General features: G+C 43.8%; 1 protein-coding gene across 1 annotated transcript in view; it reads left to right on the forward strand.

Annotated features, from left to right (window-relative positions):
• BMPER (BMP binding endothelial regulator) overlaps positions 1–22,535 on the forward strand; it is a 169,748-nt gene that overhangs the window by 43,985 nt on the left and 103,228 nt on the right. The window contains exons 5-6 of the mRNA XM_083706332.1: positions 2,671–2,761; positions 4,271–4,353. Of these exons, the coding sequence (XP_083562458.1) occupies positions 2,671–2,761; positions 4,271–4,353 (174 nt within the window). The remainder of the gene's footprint in view (positions 1–2,670; positions 2,762–4,270; positions 4,354–22,535) is intronic.

The following is a 22,535-nucleotide window of genomic DNA, read 5'->3' on the forward strand; positions in this document are numbered from 1 at the left end:
TAAAAAATCTAAGTCTCAAGAAAGGGAAAGATTGTGTTGATTCATAATGTGAAATTATCATGGGTTGGGAATTAAATGAAGACTCTGGAGGTAAGTAAAGAATGGAAGGCACCATTGGTATATGGGCATTGCTGTATATAGTCGATTGCTCAGACATTTGCCTATGAAAATAGCAAGAAAATGAAGATCTCCCCAAGGAAAGATTCAGGGCCTTCTGTGAAAGCACTTTTAGACAGAGCAATGGATTCAAGATGTTAAAGGAGTGGGGTTCTGAAAGTCTGAAATGTTTATATTAAATATGAAACTAGCCTTAGGCTTCTCTACCCCCAAATTGTAACATGGTATGTATAAATGTTACTTGTCCCAAATTCCGTCTATGTCGTGTGTAGCAGAAGCCAAACAGTATATCTTTAGTACTTGGCCTTTGTTTGAATGTACATTTGGTGGATACAGAACAGTGAAATGCATGCCAGGCTCCTAGGCTTCATTAGATTTAGGTAGGATCCAAAGTGCGTATCGGAGCCCAACAAACTGCAGCTCAGTCTGGACAAGGCAGAGGGTGGGGTTGCGTGTCTGTCCTGGATGGTGGGTTGTTCAGCCTGTTCTAGGTGGGGTTGCATTTACCCTAAAGGATCAGTTTTGCAGTCTGGAGGGAGACGTGTCTTCTTGGAACTGGTCTTCTCTTTGGAGGTCCAAGTGCCATTGTGGCACGAAGCATGCTTCTCCAGCTAAGGCTAGTGTGCCAGCTGTGACTGCTTCTGGATAGAGAATGTGTGTGAATGAGTTGTGTGGCTATCCGTGCTCAGGCAGCATCCTGCTTTCATTACAGGAGCAGGTTTGGACTCAGGGACTGCATTCTTTCATGTGAGCCTGCCCATGCATTAAGTTCCACTGCTATCGGAAAATGGCGACTGGGGATATGCCTTTTCCGTGGTGCTTCCTTGGGCTCCCTTTCACCAGGGACAAGCACTGAATCTCCTGTTTCGTCAATTGAAGAAGGGTTGAGCCCTCATCCTTTTTATTATCCCAGGCCTTTTATTTCTTTAATTTTAAACTCTGCCTTTTTCTGGCCATGTTCCTGCTCTTTTGTTTGGTTAAAAAAATGTGTTTAACTCAGTTGTTGATTTGATTTCATACTGGGAGCCACTCTGAGAATTTTTATATTGGAGAACAAGATATCAAATATCCATTTTGAAACCTTTTTTTAAAAAGGGGGCTAGATCTTGAGGTCAGGAGCTCATGTCACATGAGATGTGTGGCCGTGGCCACAAAAGACAACTGTGCATTTCATCCCCTGTCTGCCATGCCTGTGGTAACATGCCCATATCCTGATCACACTGAGTTGGGCCTTTCCCTGTCTCCCCATGTAATCATAGGCTGCCACTTGTGGACAAGAAAACCCGCAACACCGTGACATCGGGATATGAATAAGTTGTCCCAGGCATTCTATGGGGAGAGGGAGGAATTAAATGCACACTTGTGGTTTACATGAAATGCAAGGTTGCTCTTGGGGTGTGTAGTTCTTGCCTGAGTATACTTGTCATTTTCAGGGTCCAAATGCAGAAATGGGTCATTCTGCTTCCATTTAAAGCACTCAGATTTGGAATTTGTTTTTAAAAAGTAGCTCTCTTTCTCTGTGCTTAGGAATGCAGATAGATCCATCAGAAAAGAGCAACCTCTGCACAGAGATCCTGTCATTCCTGTCATTTTATTTACCAGGATTTTGACTTCTGGAGTAAGGAGTGCAGGAAGCGATCATTTACTAGACCCCTATCAGCAGAAGCATCAGAGATAAGAGGCTTCCATTCCACAGGAGGAGAACCTTTTATCTCTTTTCATAAGCCCCTTTCCTCCAAGGAAGTAGGGTGGGAGGAATGTCTTTATCAGGTCTGTTGCAATCAAAGCGTTATTTTAACGTTTCCTGTGTCTTAAAGGCTTTTGAGAAGAGAGGCATCGTTTTTTCCTCTCAAGAAGGTTTCTTGGTTCCCTACTTCATAGTTGAATCTAGCAAGTGGAGTTAGGCAGACTCAAGTACTATTTTACTTTTGGATTAATCTCAGTTTGGACCATTGTACAGAGAGACAATGACAACCACAGCATCTGTTTTTTTGCAAGGTTTCCCTGAGCACACTCTGAATATCAGATGTGATCTGCAACTCATCCCGATTCCAGTCCTTGCCCAGTGGTCCACATTTAATGAACTTTGTAAATAAAAACAAAAACACATCATTGAATGCCTTCCATCTCGATCATAGGTCTACCCCTTTGTCATCAAACAACAGTGCTATTTTTTTGAAAATGCAAAAATTCCAGCATAAATTGATGTGACAAAATGTCACCTCAGGTTGACTAGGCCACTGTGCACTTTAGTGATGTTAAAGAGCACCTCTTGTCTATTTATGAGTATGTATGAATGTTGTCATATAGGAAAGTAATTTTTAAGTGCAGCTACATTACTGAGATGTGAAGTACAAAATCTGATTTAAATTCTGTATGTTAAAAAATGCCTTAAGATTCTGATCATTCTATTAATTTTTTATCACTATGTCCATTGTGCAGATTGCTTATATAATATGTTATTTATTTCTGTACCTCCCTTCCATGTGTACTCTGTGCTTTACTTTAATTTTTGGATTGTAAATAATTGTTGGTTTGTTGTGCTCTTGACAGGAAGGAGTGATAACAGAATCTGAGATTCACTGCATTGTTCATTGCAAAAACCCTTCGAAGCAGCCAGGAATGTGCTGCCCCACATGTCCAGGTAAGATTTCAAAGAGACAGTGCGTTGCGTTCTGTGGGTCAGGTTTTAAGGTGGAATACGAGGCTCAGAATCCAGAGCCCTGGTCCATCTAGCTAAGGGCTGTAGTCTCTGACTGCCTGTGAGAAGCCTTCCAGGGCCTCAGTTAGCTCCGAGGGTTGGCATTGTTGGGCGTCTGCCACAGCCCACAACCCTGTGGTTGGCTCACTGCGGTGGACTGCTGCTAATTTATGCAGTTGCTGTTTTATGACTATAGAAAAACTAAACCAACTGCAATAAACAGAATCAAAACCTACCCCTCTCCTCACATCTGTACAAATAAAAGATACGTCTACAGATCCTGCCTCACTGAAAAGAGATCACAAATGCTTGAAAACCCTCCAAAGGGCCAAAAACCTCAGGAAAAAAAGGAAACATTTTGCCTCGTGCTTAAATATGGATAAAGATGGTGCCTGGTAAACTTCCTTGGGGAGAGCATTCCACAAATTTGGAGCCATCCTCTGGACCTCTCATGCAGGGGTCACGTGGGGAAGGGCCTTGGATGGTGATTGCAGGGTCCAGGTCAGTTCACGTGGAGAGAGGCGGTCCTTGAGGTGTTGTGGTCCTGAGCTGCATAAGACTCTGTGGGTCAGAACTAGCACTTTGAACTGAGCCCGGAAACCTCACTGTTCGCCAATGCAGTTGTGCCATAATTGATGTTCTCAGTGAGGCCTCCCCTCCATAGCTGCCAATTCATACCCTCCTCCTCTTGCCTTGAGGGTGGTTTTATGGGTTGCACTCATACGAAGAGCAGAAGTGAATAGACAGCTGACACTGGCAATGAGGAGGGAAGCCCATTCATGGAAGGAAGGGTCCACTCAGAACATTGTTCCCAAGCCCCCCACTAAACATGGAGCTGGCACTGGCTATCTCTGTGTTTGCCCCTTTCCTGGCACCACACTTTCCCCCATCCTTGTTGCTGTTAAAACATTAGTTTATGTGCAAAGCAGAAGCAAAGCAGGCATTAATAAAAAAAAAAATCTTGTCCATGAACAACCTCTACCTCACTTCCTCATCTCTAGGGTATCACATTGATTTCTTCTTCAGTGTTCATGATGGCTGTTTGGTTTCCGCATGATATAATCAATACATAATTGTGGTACTCAGTTAGGATTACAGAGTTCAATTTTTCTTTTCATGTTTGTTAAAATCCGAATTCCTAAGATGTACAACACATTACTATGAACTTAATGCATTTTAATTAAGTTCCTCGACCTTTGTGGTTATGAAGATAAGATTTAAAATGATAATGTGGTGTGCCCTAAAGGCTTGGAAATGAAGAGGCAATTAAGAGGAATTCCCATACGTGCTCCTGTTATTTTAGATAATGATTTTATCCGAACCTACTATTTGCAAACAGTTTGGGCTACTACTGTAGTACTTTTCACACATTGCATTTATATTGCAGCTCAACTGCAAGAGAGATCTTATGCAGATATGAGCCAAACTTATTTTCTCTTTTTTTCCACCCAGGTTGTACATTTGAAGGTAGACATTACCGTGAAGGTGAGGAATTTCAGCCTGAAGGGAACAAATGCGTCACGTGTGCTTGTGTTGTAAGTTTTTAACTTTGTATCAATGCACATGATAATATAACAGCGTTATATTAAATGAAGTGGAACTCTGATTCTGGTAGCAAAAGCATTACTTGAACATTTGTGGCATAATTTGAGTTTTCTGTTTAGAGCAGACATCGCTTGGTAGATAAAGAACTGAATTAGGTGGTTCAAATTATTGGTTGGTTTAGGAATTCAGGCTTGGCTTTTCCTGGCATAAATGGTATTTGAATATTTGCCAGTTGGCACGTCTCCTTTCCTCTCTTCTTCCTGCCCCCCCACCCCATCAGTCAGTTGGTGCTCCATGGAATTGTGCACAACAACAAAAGTTTGTCAAGTCCCATACATGTCAATAGTTGCTTATGATGGTAAAACATTTGTTTGTTTTTTTAAAAATACAGAATATACTGGAATAAATAATCATAATAATTTGATTATTTGCTTTCTAGAAAGCAGAACCAACTTAATAGTTGACCAACCCTCATATAGTACTTGCTAATTTGAGATTTGGTTCTACACAAGCCTCTGTATTAGGGAAGATTCAGTTCTCCAGGAGTGTGTGTTGCTATACAAACTGGCATGCTTCCAAGTGGTCAGGCGCCATTAAAAAAATTGGAACCATCCAGCAGAAAGAACTGGCATAGCTGTGCATGATGTGTGTACAAAATTATGCACATATGAAACCCAAAAGAGAGATACTGTGTAGCACTACAGGGAGGAATGTATTCATGTCTTATAACATGAAAACAGTTTTTCTCTTCCTTATGAGTGAAACTGTGAGTGAATTTGTTACAAAACCTAGATTCAAATTTGGTAGGGCTAAATTCCTTTTGTTGGCAAGTTGTTTTAAGTCTGCTGTGCACATTAGTTGAGGTGGTGTGTGAAATACCTCTCCAAGTGATTGAGGACAGGTCGCCTGGTTATACACCACAGTTGAGATCCTTACTTATATCAAACGTACATTTAAAATTTCATTTACAAATACAGAAAGTGCAAAAAGTGTGTATAATTGCTTGGGTGGTGAAACGCCTTTAAAGTCAAGAAAACGACAAGCACAAACAGGATGTAGATTTCAGTCCTATTCCTTACCAGGGAACAACCTCTTGTTGAACTCAACAACACTTACTTTTGAGTAGATGCAGATAGGATTGCACTGTTAAAGTAATAACTGACCAAGCTCAGACTCGGTTGTAATATGTCCCATGTATGACGATCTTAAACTTAGACGAACATGCTGTGCACTAAAATTTTACTGGGAAGCAGTGGGTCTAGAAGTGATGCACACTTTCAGTCATTGAGTGTGCTTAACTCAGTGCCTTGCAGGTTCAGGATCTGAAAACCCCCAGTGAAAAGAACTGAGGAAGTAGTTCCATGGCAAAAGACCTTGGTGAACTCATGTTGATGGGAGTAGATGGACTAAGTCAATACAAGGCAGCTAGTTTTATATTCCATATTCTACAGTGGTCTGAGATTTCTTGAAATCTGATTTGTTTCATATTATTCGAATTGGCTTGACTTAAGTGCCTTTAGGAGGGTTATCCCTGGGTGATAGCTGGCACAAGCTAAAGAAGAAGCACCCTATAACCCTTTTTTAATTGGCGGCTTTGCACATGGCACAGACATGTTGTGCAACCTGCAGGATCTGGGCCCCGATGGCTTCAATTAATCATTCATCACGTTCGGCATAGCTGAAGTCAGATTGGCTGTGCATGCTTGCCTTTGCCTTGGGGTGCAGTTGGCTGTTTCTCTTCTCCAGCGCCTCCTTAACCTCATCAAACAGAAGTTGCACATTGATTAAAATACAATTAATAGGCTGCCAGTTTGTCAGTGTTTCCTTCCCCACCCCTTCCGTTCCTACCCAGAGGACTAGGACTAGGTGTGGGTTAGTGGAAAGAAATCTCTCAGCAAACTGAAGAGCAGTTCAGCCCTCTTCCTCCAAGCCTTCTTCATTCCCTTTTTCTTTACTCCTCCTCATCTGTCTCACCTGCTTATTTGCCTTTGAATAAGGGTCATACCTGTGCAAACTGAACATGAGCTGTGCAGCCATCACGAAGAATTCTTGCAGAAGTTTGCTGCCTGTGCTCTGGAGTGTCCTCCCCACCCAACCCCTTAAAAAAGAGAAGAAGATTGCGGCAGCAAATCTCTTATCGGAGAAGTAGGGCGGATGTCTGTTTTCAGATACCTATCTAGTCATGCGATAGTATGGGAACTGGCTTGTGAGTGATATGCTGCAACATGTGAGGACTTTATTAGATGAAAGGTATTTTTCCCCACCCCTAATTAGATTTCCACTGTGATTTCAGATTGTAGTCATTCGGCATGACTCCTGTAAGGGAGGAAGAACCAAAGTGCGGAGGAGGAGGGAGACCAAAGATACATCTCTGCAAGGTTTCCTCTCCCCTTCGGTTTTGGCAGTAGGGAGATAGGTGGAAAAACACAAGGCTGTTTAATTTAACTATAAATTCCCATTCCCAGGAATGTCTGTGACAGTCAGAGCTTGGAATAGTACAGCAGCTTAATTAGGTGGAAAAATGTTTCTGAAAGCTAAATTCATTTTAATACAGCTGTGCCACCTGTTTGCTCACTTGGGGCAAGAAGCTATACGTTCCAGGGGAACAGTGTAAGTGCTAACTGCTCCCTGCCCACCTGTGATTTCACCGCATTATTTCAGGTATCTTCCATGCTAGGATTAACAGCTAGTTCCACCCTACGCTCTTGTTCCCTTATACAGATTCAGACCAACCGTCCACGTTGCTCGGTATTGACTGCAATACCCTCCCCTTTCTTTCTGTCTTTTGGCCCTTGTGGGTCAGTGGCTTGGGGGCTAGAAAACAGAGAGGAACCAAGGCACACAGGCATTGCTGTTCTGCCACTCCCAACATTAAAAGGTTAGAGCAGGATCCAGGGTGTAGCTAAGCCTGCACTCCGAACAGCAGTTGATACATCGGCACAATATGTCACCCATAAAATGAGAAGCCTTCTGCAGTCATTACCCTCTGAAGAGGGAAGCATGGGTAGAGGGGGGCTGTGGGGACTTGTGTCTTGCGCCACTGATGAAGCCACACAGCTCCTCTTGCCCCTACAACGTATCTGCAGAGGCTCTCTGCCCAAATGGAAACCCTGATCAAAATGGCCGTAGTGCTATGGCAGCCAATCAAGTGATAATCAGAGTTTGGAAAACGACCTCTTACAGAGCTTACAGAGTCTGGTATGTTTCGGTGATGAGAAAACCTGCACACCAAGTTAAGGCGAGCAGAGGTCACAGTACAGAGACTGCTATAGTGGTACCTCTGGTTAAGAACTTACTTCGTTCCGGAGGTCTGTTCTTAACCTGAAACTGTTCTTAACCTGAGGTACCGCTTTAGCTAATGGGGCCTCCTGCTGCCACCGCGCCGCCGGAGCATGATTTCTGTTCTCATCCTGAAGCAAAATTTTTAACCGAGATAATATTTCTGGGTTAGCAGAGTCTGTAACCTGCAGCATCTGTAACCTGAAGCGTCTGTAACCTGAGGTACCACTGTACTGGCTTTGTAGCCATTTTATGCAATTACCTGGGTGTCTGTCCATGGCAAGTCACCTGTGAATTGTATCTCTGCTCCAGAGTAAATTTTGCACCTCACCATGCTAATCATCCTGAGTGAATGAGAATCCTAGTTAATGAGGTCTTGGGCTTATTAACATAATGACCAATGATCCTTCATTTCCCTGTTCCTATCTGTACTTGCATTCTCTGCACCCCAACCCCATATTGCTCCATTTTCACATTCCCGTGGTACACCTTCTGCAGAGCCCACAGCTTTGGTGGCTTCACCTTTGCTCAGCAGAAGCCGGACTAAAATGCTTTAGCGCGCCAAGGTTTAGTGTCCATATGTCGAATACAAATTGTTGGCTGTTACTGATCCAGATGGCATCCATTCTTAAGTCAGAGACTAGAAACACACTCTGTTCCATTAACACGTCCACGAGCAATCTCATCCTTTGGGTGACTTAAGGGTTTCCTGGTAAACATTAAAATGTAGGGGCCAGTTCTGGACATAATTGCCTTTCAGTCAGCAAGCAAGCAGCCTTTAAATGGCTGGATCTCTCTGGGGAAGTACATTTATGTGTGAAAGAAGGGCAGGGTTATGGGGATCACTTACTGAAGCCCAGCTGTCCTGCTATAATTTATCCATCTAGCATTAATGTGGTAGCTCTTGCTCTAGTGGAGCCAATTTTGCAGAAGCCTTGGCTCTCCCTTCCCCCACCCCTTCACCTTGAAGCGTTCACTCCATTGATGGACTGGTCACATTAATCAGGTGTATTTTTCAGTAGCCACACTTGCAAGCACTTGAGAAGGAGGCTGCCTGCCTATACAGGAAGGAGGGTTGCTGGAACTTTTGGTTTTCACGTGTGCTTCCTTGTTGTTGTTGTCATTGTGGTTTAGTCGTTTAGTCATGTCCGACTCTTCGTGACCTCATGGACCAGAGCACGCCAGGCACTCCTGTCTTTCACTGCCACCCGCAGTTTGGTCAAACTCATGCTGGTAGCTTCAAGAACACTGTCCAACCATCTCGTCCTCTGTCGTCCCCTTCTCCTCGTGCCCTCAATCTTTCCCAACATCAGGGTCTTTTCCAGGGAGTCTTCTCTTCTCATGAGGTGGCCAAAGTATTGGAACCTCAGCTTGAGGATCTGTCTTTCCTTGTAGCCTATATTAAATAGTCAGGTTCCAATTATCTCATTACTTCCCATTTTGATGTACTGTAACTGTTTAGAAATAATAAAAGGGGGGCAGGCTTGGCAAGATAGCAGCTCTCATGTAAGGATGGTAACCATGGCAAAGTTTTTTCTTTAACGAGAGTATGCCAAGCCCACAACGGAGCCCTTTTAATTGCAGAGTCTCCCACATACCCATGTTACCGAGACTATAATCTGTATGAGTTCTGGCATGTGAGGTATTTGGAGATAAGAGGTACTGCCATGCTGGGAGAGGAGGCAGAGCTATTGAGTGGCTTCAGAGGAGGACTATTCTAGTTTTAGTCTCCAACCAGGAGTGTGGAAGCAAGGCAAGCAATCAGCTGGCCTATTAAGGGGTGAGGGGGCGGGAATATACTTGGTTACTGCTATAAAACAGACTAGGCAAGAGGGGAGAGACAGGTCACCTTTCATCTCTGCAGGAAATATGCTGATGAATATCAGGCAGGTGTCCTGCGAAACAACTGTCTGCCCCATTTCCCATTGGTTTAGCTATCACATAGCTAATTATCATACAGTGGTACCTTGGGTTAAGAACTTAAATCGTTCTGGAAGTCCGTTCTTAACCTGAAACTGTTCTTAACCCGAGGTACCACTTTACCTAATGGGGCCTCCCGCTGCTGCCGTGCTGCCACTGTGCAATTTCTGTTCTCATCCTGAAGCAAAGTTATTAACCTGACGTACTATTTCTGGGTTAGCAGAGTCTGTAACCTGAAGCATCTGTAACCTGAAGCGTCTGTAACCCGAGGTACCACTGTATTTGCATCCCATTCCTCCTCCAGCGGCATATGCCAGTGTGGTGTAGTGGTTAAGAGCGGTGGACTCGTAATCTGGTGAACTGGGTTCACTTCCCCGCTCCTCCACATGCAGCTGCTGGGTGACCTTGAGTTTGTCACACTTCTCTGAAGTCTCTCAGCCCCACTAACCTCACAGAGTGTTCGTTGAGGGGGATTGTTAGCCGCTTTGAGACTCCTTAGGGTAGTGATAAAGCGGGGTATCAAATCCAAACTCTTCTTCTTCTTCCTCAGTCTCACTTGTGATAGGAATAGGGGACCTGTACTCCCCACCCCCACCCCTGGATACACTTCCCACCATCTTGGACCATTAATCATGCTGGCTCCCATTGCGGGGCATGAGCGTCCAACAACATGTCTTTGCAGTTCCATCTGAGGTGTCCAAGGCACTGCCTTCCTATGCATCCCATTTCAGTTGACGCGGCCTGATGATGCGGATGAGACTCTTGCAATTCCTTCTGCCCTTAAACTGGTGGTCGGGTGTCCATGCCTCCTGAAGAAGCTTGTCTTGGATTCTGTTTATAACAACTCCCAGCTGGTTGCAAATACCTTATTCTTGGGTAAGGTGGAGTTTGAGGGTGCACCTGGGTCCAACTTTGTCCTTAGAGGCTCAGGTAGGCTCAATGGCTATCAGTGCCTTTGAACAGATATGGCTGGTATGCCAAATATGACCGTTCTTGGACACGGACATATATTAATTTGGATAAGTTCCTTCATTATTTTTAAGGTCCTTAACATCTTAGGTCTAGGACACCACTCCAAACCTGTTTTTTCTTTTCTTTCCAGAGGGAGTGCAGCCCCACCCAGAACATCTTTACCTGGTTCTGTGGATTGCTGCATCCTGTCTAATAGGCTGTCTATAATCCCTTCTTCCTTGAGTAGCTCTGCTCAATTTTGAACCCAGTTATTCTGCTTCAATAGCAGAGGGTATCCCAAATCAGTGAAGAAATCGGGGCATTAATGCTATTTCACTACAAACAGTCACGCATTGCCGCTGTTACCTTTCACTCAGCTCCAGTTAGATGGAAATAATTTCAGATGCCCTTCACTTCATTTGTTGAGGTGACGTGTATTTATATGTATATTGATTTTTCCATAAGGCAGTCTGAAGAAGTTGAATTTCATAAGGTGGGAGGTTGAGCCTAAGGCTTGGGTGAGAACAGGAAACCTAAAAGAATTCCATTCCTGCTTTTGGCAACAACATTATTTTTATCTCCAATTATTCAAAAATTTAAATGAGGTTTTTTTTTTATCTTCAGTCATCCAAAAAATATTTTTAGCATTCTCCTCCTTAATAGCAAACTCAGGTGGTGAGTGCTGACAGAAATGGAGCCAAAATGGCACCAATGAAAAAATACAAGAATAGAATCGGCATGTTTGAGGAGAATGCAAAGATTTTAAAAAAGGTAAAGGGACCCCTGAGCATTAGGTCCAGTCACGGACGACTCTGGGGTTGCGGCGCTCATCTCGCTTTATTGGCCAAGGGAGCCGGCGTACAGCTTCCGGGTCATGTGGCCAGCATGGCTAAGCCGCTTCTGGCAAAACCAGAGCAGCACACGGAAACGCCATTTACCTTCCCACTGGAGCGGTACCTATTTATCTACTTGCACTTTGACGTGCTTTCGAACTGCTAGGTTGGCAGGAGCAGGGACTGTGCAACGGGAGCTCACCCCGTCGCGGGGATTAGAACCGCCGACCTTCTGATCGGCAAGTCCTAGGCTCTGTGGTTTAACCCACGGTGCCACCCACGTCCCTAGAAGTATCCCTAAAATCCCTAAAGATTTTTAGAAGTATGCAAAATGCCATTAAAAAAACCCTTAATGGGGCAAAACTCCCTAGTGAGGACTGAGCATGCTCCGTAGCCACAGGAAGCCATGTCATATGGAAAAGAAAACCAGGAGGGATGTGGCTGGGTGGGGTGGAATGCCCTGCTTAGAGTTTAACTGCATGTTAGAAAGTGAGAATACACTGCATCAATTTGTTGCAGATTTCACTCTTATCAGAAATGTTTGTGGGGTAAAGGTTATTTTTTAATATGGCCACCCATATGTATAGGAATCATCTGGCTTTCAGCAACAATTAAATTTAGGAGTGAAATCCAAGGGGGGTGGGGAAGCTCCAAAAGAACTCAGTGAGAATTAAATGTGTCCAATGGCCACAATGCTGAGCATCTTTAGCGGGGGAGGGGGAGGAGGGGGAAACCAAGGAGAAGTGGAATGGAGTATCCTGGAATAGGACATGGACGGCTGGCTGGTTGAAACTGTGAACAGGAGTGCTCCACATTGCAGCAAAACAACGACCTGCTCCCTGTAAAAGCAAACCTAGATGGTCAAATACTGATAAGTTTGGAAGGGGAATGGGGCTCCCCAAAATAAGCAAGCGATTTCTGTAAACTTGAGGGCTTTGCAGGTACATAGAAGTATGGAAGTCTGTAAATTAAATGATTTCCACTAAGTAAGCGTTGAGTAAAAGACAACAGTAGCAGTGCCAGGCAATTCATAGTGAATAGCCAATGGGAAGACAACAAGCCTATAGGCATGTTTGTTCACATTCATCCTTTGTTACCTCTTCATGGAAAAGGATGTTAAACCATAACAAGGTGACCAAGGTCTGTCTTTTTCTTTCCAGATTTTCCTATTTCCTAGTTTATCCTCTTCAGGTTCTTTGCCTTTTCTTCCAACATGCTCTGAAACCCCCTCTGTCTGCTTCCTGGCTGCTTATTCATCCCACCGTCATTCCTGGAGCTCTTCAGATAGAGTCTGCAGGGGTCCCAAATCTGATATGACTATTGAGCATCTGGTCTGAGTCCCACAGAGCCTGATCTGTTTTTCGTTCATCTCCTGGGGCCAATTCTGACACTTGGAACTCTTGACATAAACATGGAAGGATTTCTTGTCTGGGGCTGCAGTCCTTTTCAACATCGAAACTGCTGGGTGAAATCAAGATGTGGTCTGAAATGTCACCATCTCCATTTCTCATTTTCACCAAAACCCAGTGAAAACCCTGAACTCTTGCCGTTATAGCAGTGAGGGACCAGGTGCAGGGCAACAAAATGGAATTTCATCCAGTTGGTTATGAGATTTGGGTGATCTAGTTTTGAGTGTTCAGTTCAGGTTGGGCCGAACTCTCTCATAATATAGGTTTACAGTTTGGGGGCTATTTATTTCGGTTTTTGGGTGCCCAGGTTGTGGCAGTAACTAGGTGGGTTGTTTTTTTTTTTTACTAGCTCCAGTTAATGTGTGCTGTTCTGCTGGAAAAGACAGACATTGCTATGATCATTCATGCTTTAGTAGCTTCTAGATTGGATTACTGTAATGTTCTTTGCATGGGCAGCCTTGAAGAAATTGATCCAAAAGCTGCTGCCAGATTTTTTGCCACGGACTGACCAGATGGAAAATATTATTCTGGTTGTGTACAATCTTATTTGGCTTCCCATTTGCTTCTAGGCTTAGCTTTGAGCTGGTTCTTACCTTTAAATAATACTGGTACAAACCTTTCACAGATTTTTGTTGTTGTCATTCATGGGATACAGGATGCAAACTGAACGGGCCTACTGAAAGATGCAGGGAGGGGAGGTTGTGAGGAACTTGAACGGTTTTTTGGGTTTTCACAGGGTGTGCACGCATAAATATTTGGCACAGTTGGTTTGGGAGAAAGTCTTCACAGTGCCCCCCAACTCTTCGTTGCTTCAGGCAAGGAGATTCTGCTTTCATGCATGCACAGACTTCTTACCTTGATTTTAAATTATCCTTTTTGGATAGATGAACCAATCTTTCCACATCCTTAAGAACCCAATCCAGTTTTTATTATTACTTCTCAGTATCAATGTCGTTATAGCACTGGGGAAAATTCCTTCGTCTACGCCGTGAGCCTGTAAATAAAGTTAAAATATTGTTTTATTTTTTATTCTGGTTTGCATTCTGCCTTAAACAGACTACTAAAATAGAATTATATATAGTATTAAGGGATTAACATGATTGGAGTGATGATTTTATTCATTAAACATGTGATCAACTCATACTTTATTTCAATCTCATAAAAGATTTATCTCTCACCTTCTAAGCTCAAGGCATATCTGCTGGCACCTTAGTTAGATAAAACTCGGATCTTTCTTACAAAGCATGCATTTCTGGTAATAAACATAGCTTTCTTATTTTCCCCCTAAACTGAAAATCTCAGTGTGATCATATCCAGCATCCTGTGGGCTTTTTCAACAGGGATTCAGTATTAAGTTCAACTTCCGTTGAGCATTTTAGCTCCAAATGCCAACACTTCTCTGAATTGGATTTCTCTCTCATTCCTAATAATAATTAGCATAAGTGAATGGGCCACCAAAGATCAAATGTCACAGACAATATTTTCATATTCACCATGTGGCAATAGCAAGCCCCTTAGAAAGTACATGCCCAAGAATGGAAATGGTGTCCTATGTTAAAGGTAAAGGGACCCCTGACCATTAGGTCCAGTAGTGGACGACTCTGGGGTTGTGGCACTCATCTCGCTTTATTGGCCAAGGGAGCTTCCGGGTCATGTGGCCAGCATGACTAAGCCACTTCTGGCGAACCAGAGCAGCGCATGGAAATACCGTTTACCTTCCCGCCGGAGTGGTACCTATTTATCTACTTGCACTTGATGTGCTTTCGAACTGCTAGGTGGGCAGGAGCAGGGACCAAGCAATGGGAGCTCACCCCGTCACGGGGATTTGAACCGCCAACCTTCTGATTGGCAAGCCCTAGGCTCTGTGGTTTAGACCACAGCACCACCTGCGTCCTATGTTACCTGTTGACTAATATGGTTAGCGAAATTGGAAGTGGTTTAATGTTTTTTTCTGTATAGGTTAATGCTGTTTTGTCTGTTCCCATGTAGTAAAATTAGCTAAACAAATAACCGCTTTCACCATTCTGCCATTAGGAACAATAGTGGTAACTGTGGAACTGTCTTAAAAACAACCTGGGAGATGTGGCTTTGGGCTTGTATCCTAATTCTCTAAGTATGAGTATAGATAATAGACTCCGGTATCAATACTATACATCTTCGTGTCCCCATCACCTTCGTCTGTGCTCTGGTGGGGAATACTTAGTTGAGGTAAATGGGTCACTGGTCTGACCCAATGGAGTCTGTTCTTATGTTTCTTTTACAACATTTGCTGGACAGGGTCTTTTTGTATTCCCCCACCAACCCCCAGCATGTATACAAACTGGGGTGGGTGCGGGTGCGTGTTATTGAACACACATAATGATGTTAAAGGTTGACAAGTCCCAGTTCATAAAGCCTTCCTAATTAACAAGCCAGGATTGATTGCTTCCACTGACAAGCAAAGACTTAAGTTTACACAGTTCAGGCCATAAATGTGGGCCATTAACAGGCTGCCCCTGATGAGAACCTACATTTTTTATTGGCTTGGGGCTTCACTGGAGTTCATAAATATATTTGTTTGAATGGACACCTCAGAAAATGTGTTAGGGTGGGGAGGGGGGAGGCCGTTTCCCAGGGAAGAGGTGCAAAAGACTGAGGAGAAAAACAAAGCCTCTGGAAGCCCCTTGAAAATAAATGAACAATAACCCCTGATGACCGTAAGGGAACGAAACTATTGCACATTACTGCAGACATGTCCAGAGAGTGCAGTGGATTTATGTTCAGCTGCTGAGGCACTTTTTATAAATTACTTTCAAATGGAATGTGTGTGGTATCTCATGGGGCCACTTGTTTGAAAAATTGATTTAGGTCTAGAAGATTCCCACAACTTGTAGTAGGAAGCAGTAAAAGCAACAGCTTGTCAATGATTAGAGCCTTTGTTTGCGAAACGTTTTATGATGAGTCTAGGATCCTTCTGGCTTGCAGACTGCAGCTTTGGATGCATTTTTTCCACAAGGGACAGGTCACTTGTGGAAAAATGCAGAGTGCACAGCGAAATTATTGCAGTGCATCTTACCACATAGTCACTACTACCCTTATATTTATTACACAGTGAGATAAAACACATTTAGCACGTAAATGTCATTGCTTGGAGAGAGGTGGTGGGGGAAGGCATATCCCAGCATGATGAGCCCCCCAATATGAAAAGCAAGTGCAGAGATGCCTGGGAAAGCTACACAGCGAATGCTACAGCTGGGATGGTAGATGTTGTGGCGATCACACAGGGTCCCCGGACATTTCACCGTCTATTGATCCCTGTGCCACCACTTTATTTCTCGCTGCCACCACCCAGGCCCTACCTGGTACAATACTGAGACCAGTCAGGGTTAAATTGGAACATAAACTTTTGTTTATTTGTTGCAGTTTAACAAGCGTGTAGTTTCATAAACAGTATCGGTCAGTTTCATTCATGGGGTGCCTATCCAGACCTATAACTTCTGCTACCTGCTCTCACTCACTAAACCACCTCTCAGATATTTTCTTGTCTTCCCAGCCTCTAACTGTTTTTGACTCTGCTTATTTCGCTACACGAACTCAACCTACCCACAGACTCTATCCCAATTCCTCCCATTCCAACCACCCACCCAACTCCCAACGAACACCTCGCGAACACCCCCTTTTGCCCCTCCCAGAGCTGGTTTTATAGTCGCTCTGACTCCACCCCCTGGGTTCTGATAGGGTAACCTGTTTAACTATTTCACCTCCAGCACTCTCATATGGTAAAGTCACAGATGTTTTGTGTGACAGCCACACAATGCTCTGCCATGTCTTCTGACCCTCTGCAACACTTGCAAGTGCTGTGTTCATTCTAACAAGGAATCTGCCAGGCAGGTATTACGGTGGCAGAAAACCATACTTCGTTAAATAGAAAGCCTGGGGACAGCCTTGTTGGCGTAAGTCAATGTATACAGAAAGCTGCATTTAGAAACTTGTAAGTAAAGGACGCGGGTGGCGCTGTGGGTAAAACCTCAGTGCCTAGGACTTGCTGATCGCATGGTCGGCAGTTCGAATCTCCGTGGCGGGGTGAGCTCCCGTCGTTCGGTCCCAGCTCCTGCCCACCTAGCAGTTCGAAAGCACTCTTAAGTGCAAGTAGATAAATAGGTACCGCTTTCTAGCGGGAAGGTAAACGGTGTTTCTGTGTGCTGCGCTGGTGCTGGCTCGCCAGAGCAGCTTCGTCACGCTGGCCACATGACCCGGAAGTGTCTCTGGACAGCACTGGTCCCCGGCCTCTTAAGCGAGATGGGCGTGCAACCCCAGAGTCGGACATTACTGGCCCGTATGGGCAGGGGTACCTTTACCTTTACCTAAGTAAAGGAAGAGATGCCTAACAACAGTACAGGGCTCCAATAGCGCATAATTAAGTTACGTTACTTTTCTGTTATTTCCAGTTGTGGTTTAAATTTACCCACCTTTGAAAACACAAGAGCAAGGACATTAAGGGCATACAGACTGGAATGTCAGCTCCTTAGTTTTAGTGTCAACTGCTTAGTGGTTTTGTTACACTCAAGCAGTATATAAATTTAGCTAAATAAAACAAATTCCTGAACTCTGTGACTGCGAGATCATTCTGGCTACTAGCTACCTGGTGTAATATATGCACTGTGTACACCAGGTAGCTAGTATGATAACATCTACCGGTACTTTATTCAAGGAGAAAGAGTGGTCCTTTCAGTTTTCCTGATTCTTTGTTTTAGCTTTTGCTCCAGGTGAGTCCTTTTTATCATGGAATGAAGTAGGTCCTAATTGGTGGTCCATGACGTAACCCATCCAGGAGTCTGTGGCACATGCCCTTCAACTGTCCAGGACCTCCCATTTTTGGGTGCTGTGCTCTCATGTGGGTCATGTGACTTGCACGGGAACACATCCTGGTTTTGCACTGGAACATATTGGAGGGTACGGTGGCACCATTCACATAACAAAAACTACTGCAGAGATATCAACATTTTCAAAAGAAGGGGGTCCGTGGCTTGGCTTTTGAAAAACAGGAGGTCCACAATACCAGACATAGTGTATTGCACTTATTTTCCAGCCTTGGAATGCCATTTGCCTGCTCTACTTTTTTAAAATGAATCATCTCTGTCTTCCTTCTTGTTTTCAGTTCATACCCATTTTCACAGGGTGTTTTTTGTGTGTGTAACACTTCTATGAATATTTTATTGACAGATCTTTACACTTCAAAGTATACATTGTACAGTGAAACCGTGTCCCACATGTAATTAGTCTGGATCTTTTAATCACAGACTTAATGCAAATTCCACAGAAGAAGTGTTGAGTAGTTCTTCAAAGTAGCCATTAACCATTGTATGTTTCTTTTAATATATATATAATTGGGGGGGAACAAAAGGATCCGATTATTGAAAACGACAATTAACTCTGAATTGGGACTGTTTTCACAGTACCATTATCACATTCTCCCCAACTTTCAGTCATATTTTGTGATGATTTATTTCCGTACCTGTGTACTGATGGTGCAGCTTTAGGCTCAAGCTTACAGGCATATGTTGGATCAGTCTGCTGTCAAACAGCTGTTGAGGATGTACATAGATTACACTGAGCATTTGCAGCTGCAGACTCAGCTGAACAAGGTAATGTATTGCAAGATAAATTCTGGAGATCACAAGATGAACATATAGATTAGTAAATTGAGGGGATAACTATGTGTTACACCCAGATGTACGCATTAAAGCACCCTGGAGCAGCTTTGGAAGAGAATAATTTGGACTGGAGAACCAACAAGCAAGTATGTCTAATCCACTTCCTGCTTCTCCATCCCAGATCACATCCCCATATGCTTTAGAATCACCATCACTGATGAGGTTTCAAATGCTGTTTGCCCTTGATTTGAACCCTGCTGGAAGAAAAGTGGTTTGGAGACTCCGGGAGAGGATTAGACAGACATACCTGCTAGTTTTCTGTTCCAATTACCCTCTTCCAAAGTTGGGCACCCCTCGCTGCTTCTACAGATTTCCTCCTCCTGAAGCCTCCTTTTTCTTGTGCTCATTTGGGCTTACAGCGTAGCTAGCCCCTGATCATGCTACTCTAGTTCCCAACATGATCCTGCTCATACATGAGTTCAGTCCTTATGACAGTATCCTCTAATACTACTACTACTACTACTACTACTACTACTAATTTATTATTTATACCCCGCCCATCTGGCTGGGCTTCCCCAGCCACTCTGGGCGGCTTCCAAAAAAATACTAAAACACTGCAATACATCAAACATTAAAAGCTTCCCTAAACAGGGCTGCCTTCAGATGTCTTCTAAAAGTCAGGTAGTTGTTTATTTCCTTGACATCTGATGGGAGGGCGTTCTACAGGGCAGGCACCACCACTGAGAAGGCCCTCTGCCTGGTTCCCAGTAACCTCACTTCTCGCAGTGAGGGAACCACCAGAAGGCCCTCGGAGCTGGACCTAAGTGTTCGGGTAAAACGATGGGGTTGGAGACGCTCCTTCAGGTATACTGGACCGAGGCCGTTTAGGGCTTTAAAGGTCAGCCACAACACTTTGAATTGTGCTCGGAAACGTACTGTTCTGATTCTTGTGTTTTGCTTCTTTTGACAACTTGGCATGCACCCATTTCACAGTACAGTTATGCTCTTGCCCACACCCCCATTTAAAATGTTTAGGAACTAGTATTCATATGGAGAGCAAAGCCAGACTGGTATTCATTAAGAAGCTTTTAAAAAAACAAAACAGCTTGTGAAGTACTCTGGCAGCAGCTCTCCGGGATGGAGGGGAGTCTCAGCATAACTGGAGATACTGGGGATTGAACCAGAGATCTTCTATATGCAAAGCAGATGCTTTGCTACTGAACTATGGACCTTCCTTGAGCACCAGGGAAGCTCCTCTAGAACCAACAATGGGAAAATCTCCGCTGTGTACATCTTCTCTTGCTAGATGATAGCCAGGGTGCATTATTAAGATAGCTTTGGTTTTGCATAATCAAATACCACCAGTCAAACTGTTTGTGAGTTTACTTTTCCAAGTTATTTTTGTGATTTTTGTGTGTGTAATGAATACATTTTTGAAAGATTGGTCATCTGCTTTAACCCTTATTATAAGGCTGAAAGAAATATTGCTGTAACTGCTAAGACAGTACACATCATCAAAACATAACATCCACCTCTGACCTCTGCGTTTTAGGACTGGAAAATTACTGTTTTATTCTGTAATAGAGAAAGACACGTCAGTCCCCTTAAAATATCCACATTACAACACTGTGGGCTGGTGAAACAGATAATTGATTTGTGATTTTCTTTGGGTGCTGGTAAATACATGGAGTAAATGTAATAAACCTTAAATTAAAATGGAAAAATACTTCCAAAGCAAGTCAGTTGGGGGATGTGTAAAAGTAGAGGGCCAAATAAAAAATATTCATTCAGGAATCTGGTATGGGAATTTTAGTTCCACCGAATCAATGGAACTGCTTGACAGCTGGAGGAGAACTCCTTCAGGAGGCGATAGGCTGGAAGTGTGTAAGGAAAGGCTAGACAGCCACCTATCAGGGCTGCTGTAGTTGCATCCTGCATTGCAGATCCTGCATTAAGCATGGAGTTTGGTCAGGTGATCTTCACAGTCCTATTCAGCTCTGGTTTTGTGGCAAGCATGTTCAGGGTGCAGGGATTCTGCCCATAGCTGTCAACTGTCCCTTATTTGGCGGGAAAGTCCCTTATCCCAGCGCTGTGTCCCGCTGCTGTCCCTTATTGATGATGTCCCTTAAATTTCCCAGGTTTCAAAGGAAGCAGCTCCTCTCCCTCCCTCCCTGCCGGCCAGGGAGGAGGGAGGCTCCAACGCTTGGCTGCGTTGCTCACCCAATAAGGAGTTTAAAAACAATTGGGGGGTGGAGCTTGCATGCCTTGTGCCAATCAAATTGGCCGTGTTGCCTGGGGACTCGCCTTTGCTCAGCACTTCCCAGCGGAGAGGTGACGGTGGTTTTCCTTGCTGCATCCCCTTTGCCAGGTTGCTGCGCTGTGGGAACCACCACTTGAGGCTTCGTTTGGCTGCTGGCTGGGCTTTCTGCCTTTGGCTTGGAGGGGTTCAAAAGCTGAACATACCTGTGCTTGGAAAATCCCTTATTTTGACTGCTGATCCCTTATTTTTGAGGCTGCTGGTCCCTAATTTTCAAATCTGTAAGTCAACAGCTGTGATTCTGCCTGGAACAGCAAGCAATATTGCTTCCCGGAGATCCCAAGTCCATGAAATATATACTGGAAATCCAAAACACTGACAGAACCACCAAACCTTCTAGTTCACATTCCTTTTCGGGGGCAATCGAGTAGGTCGTTTGATCATGCAGTGAGATCAACATTTAGCATTGGTAGAATGGGCCGCAGGGAGGTGCCACTTACGTAATCAGCCTGGTTTTTGAAAGCATAGTAGCTGCAGAGAGACCTGAACTGACCACTGACAAAAGTCTCTGTGTGTTTTGAAGGTATTTGGTCCAGAGTCATCCTCTCTACATTTCTGACCACTGCCTTATGGCTGATTAGCCAGTGGGCTGAATACCTGCATGGCTGCCTTTGCTCAGTGGAAAAGGAATATGGCATGTAACACGGAATTCAACAGCTTAAACATTAATACAATCCTGAGGATTTTACAGATTTTTTTAAAAAAACACCCTTCTAATCTCTGCAAGAGGTGGAAGAATTGGTCATTATTGCCCGTTTTTCTACATGACCTCCTGCTGTGCCCTCTCTCGACAGGATTTGCATTTGACCCACAGTAGCTCAGTGTTAAATGACTGCTGGAAATCACAGCAGCAATTTCCTAACGTTTCCCCTGGGATGCTTGAAAAAGCCAGTACCAACATTTCTCGAGTGCGGCGTATCTGCTTTTTGTCCTGCTGGGCAGAAATAGTTAGCTGGAGTGCTCTTATCAAAGGTAGCATCCTCCAGATCTGCCCTTACACAATACCAAGTCATGTGGGGGGCCTGTTTCAAGGCAATAATTATTTTGCACAGTAAGTGTTCAGTTGTTACAGATTTGTTGCAGCGGGATCCAGATGTCTGTCCTCAAGTTAGCATTTCTGTTCCTTTTCCATACTGTGTTTTCCCTCTTCTTTTGATCACCCATTTGCCAGCTGACAGAATGAAAGACAGTCGTTTTCATTAAATGCCACATGTGAGCTAGCTTTTAAAAACTTTAAATCAGTAGAACTACTTCACAACTGGTGTCGTTCTTTTATATTTTTGAGTGTGTGTTTCCCTGATCAATGGCTTATTACTTACTTGTTCGGTGGCACTTTAAAAACAAAAGCTATATAGTGATGCTTAAAGAATCATTCGTTGAAAAATAGTTGCAATTGGTTTTACATTTAAAAAGGGAGAGGTCCTGTCCTGAGCTGTGCTGTGGCAGCATGACATGAAGTTGAGCAAAGCTTTGGAGCCATTGCAAAAGAACGCTTTCCTGGTTTCAGCTCTGAGAGACACATTGGATAGAGTCACTAGTATGGCAACAGTTATCACTGGGTTTTGAATGAGGAAAGCATTGCTCCATTGCTGCTGGATTGTAAACAAATAATGACCTTTGCCATCTTAAAGGTAGTTATCATTTAATGTCCTATAAACCTAGCTACCAGTTGAATGAACTGGCACTAATTTGTTCCTATATACAGTGGTACCTTGGTTTACGAACTTAATCCGTTCCGGAAGTCTGTTCTTAAACCAAAGCATTCTTAAAGCAAGGCGTGCTTTCCCATAGCAGCGGGCGACTCAATTTACAAATGAAACACACTCAATA

This window comes from Podarcis gaigeae (assembly GCF_964106915.1).
Source record: "Podarcis gaigeae genome assembly, chromosome: 12".
Lineage (NCBI taxonomy): Eukaryota > Metazoa > Chordata > Lepidosauria > Squamata > Lacertidae > Podarcis > Podarcis gaigeae.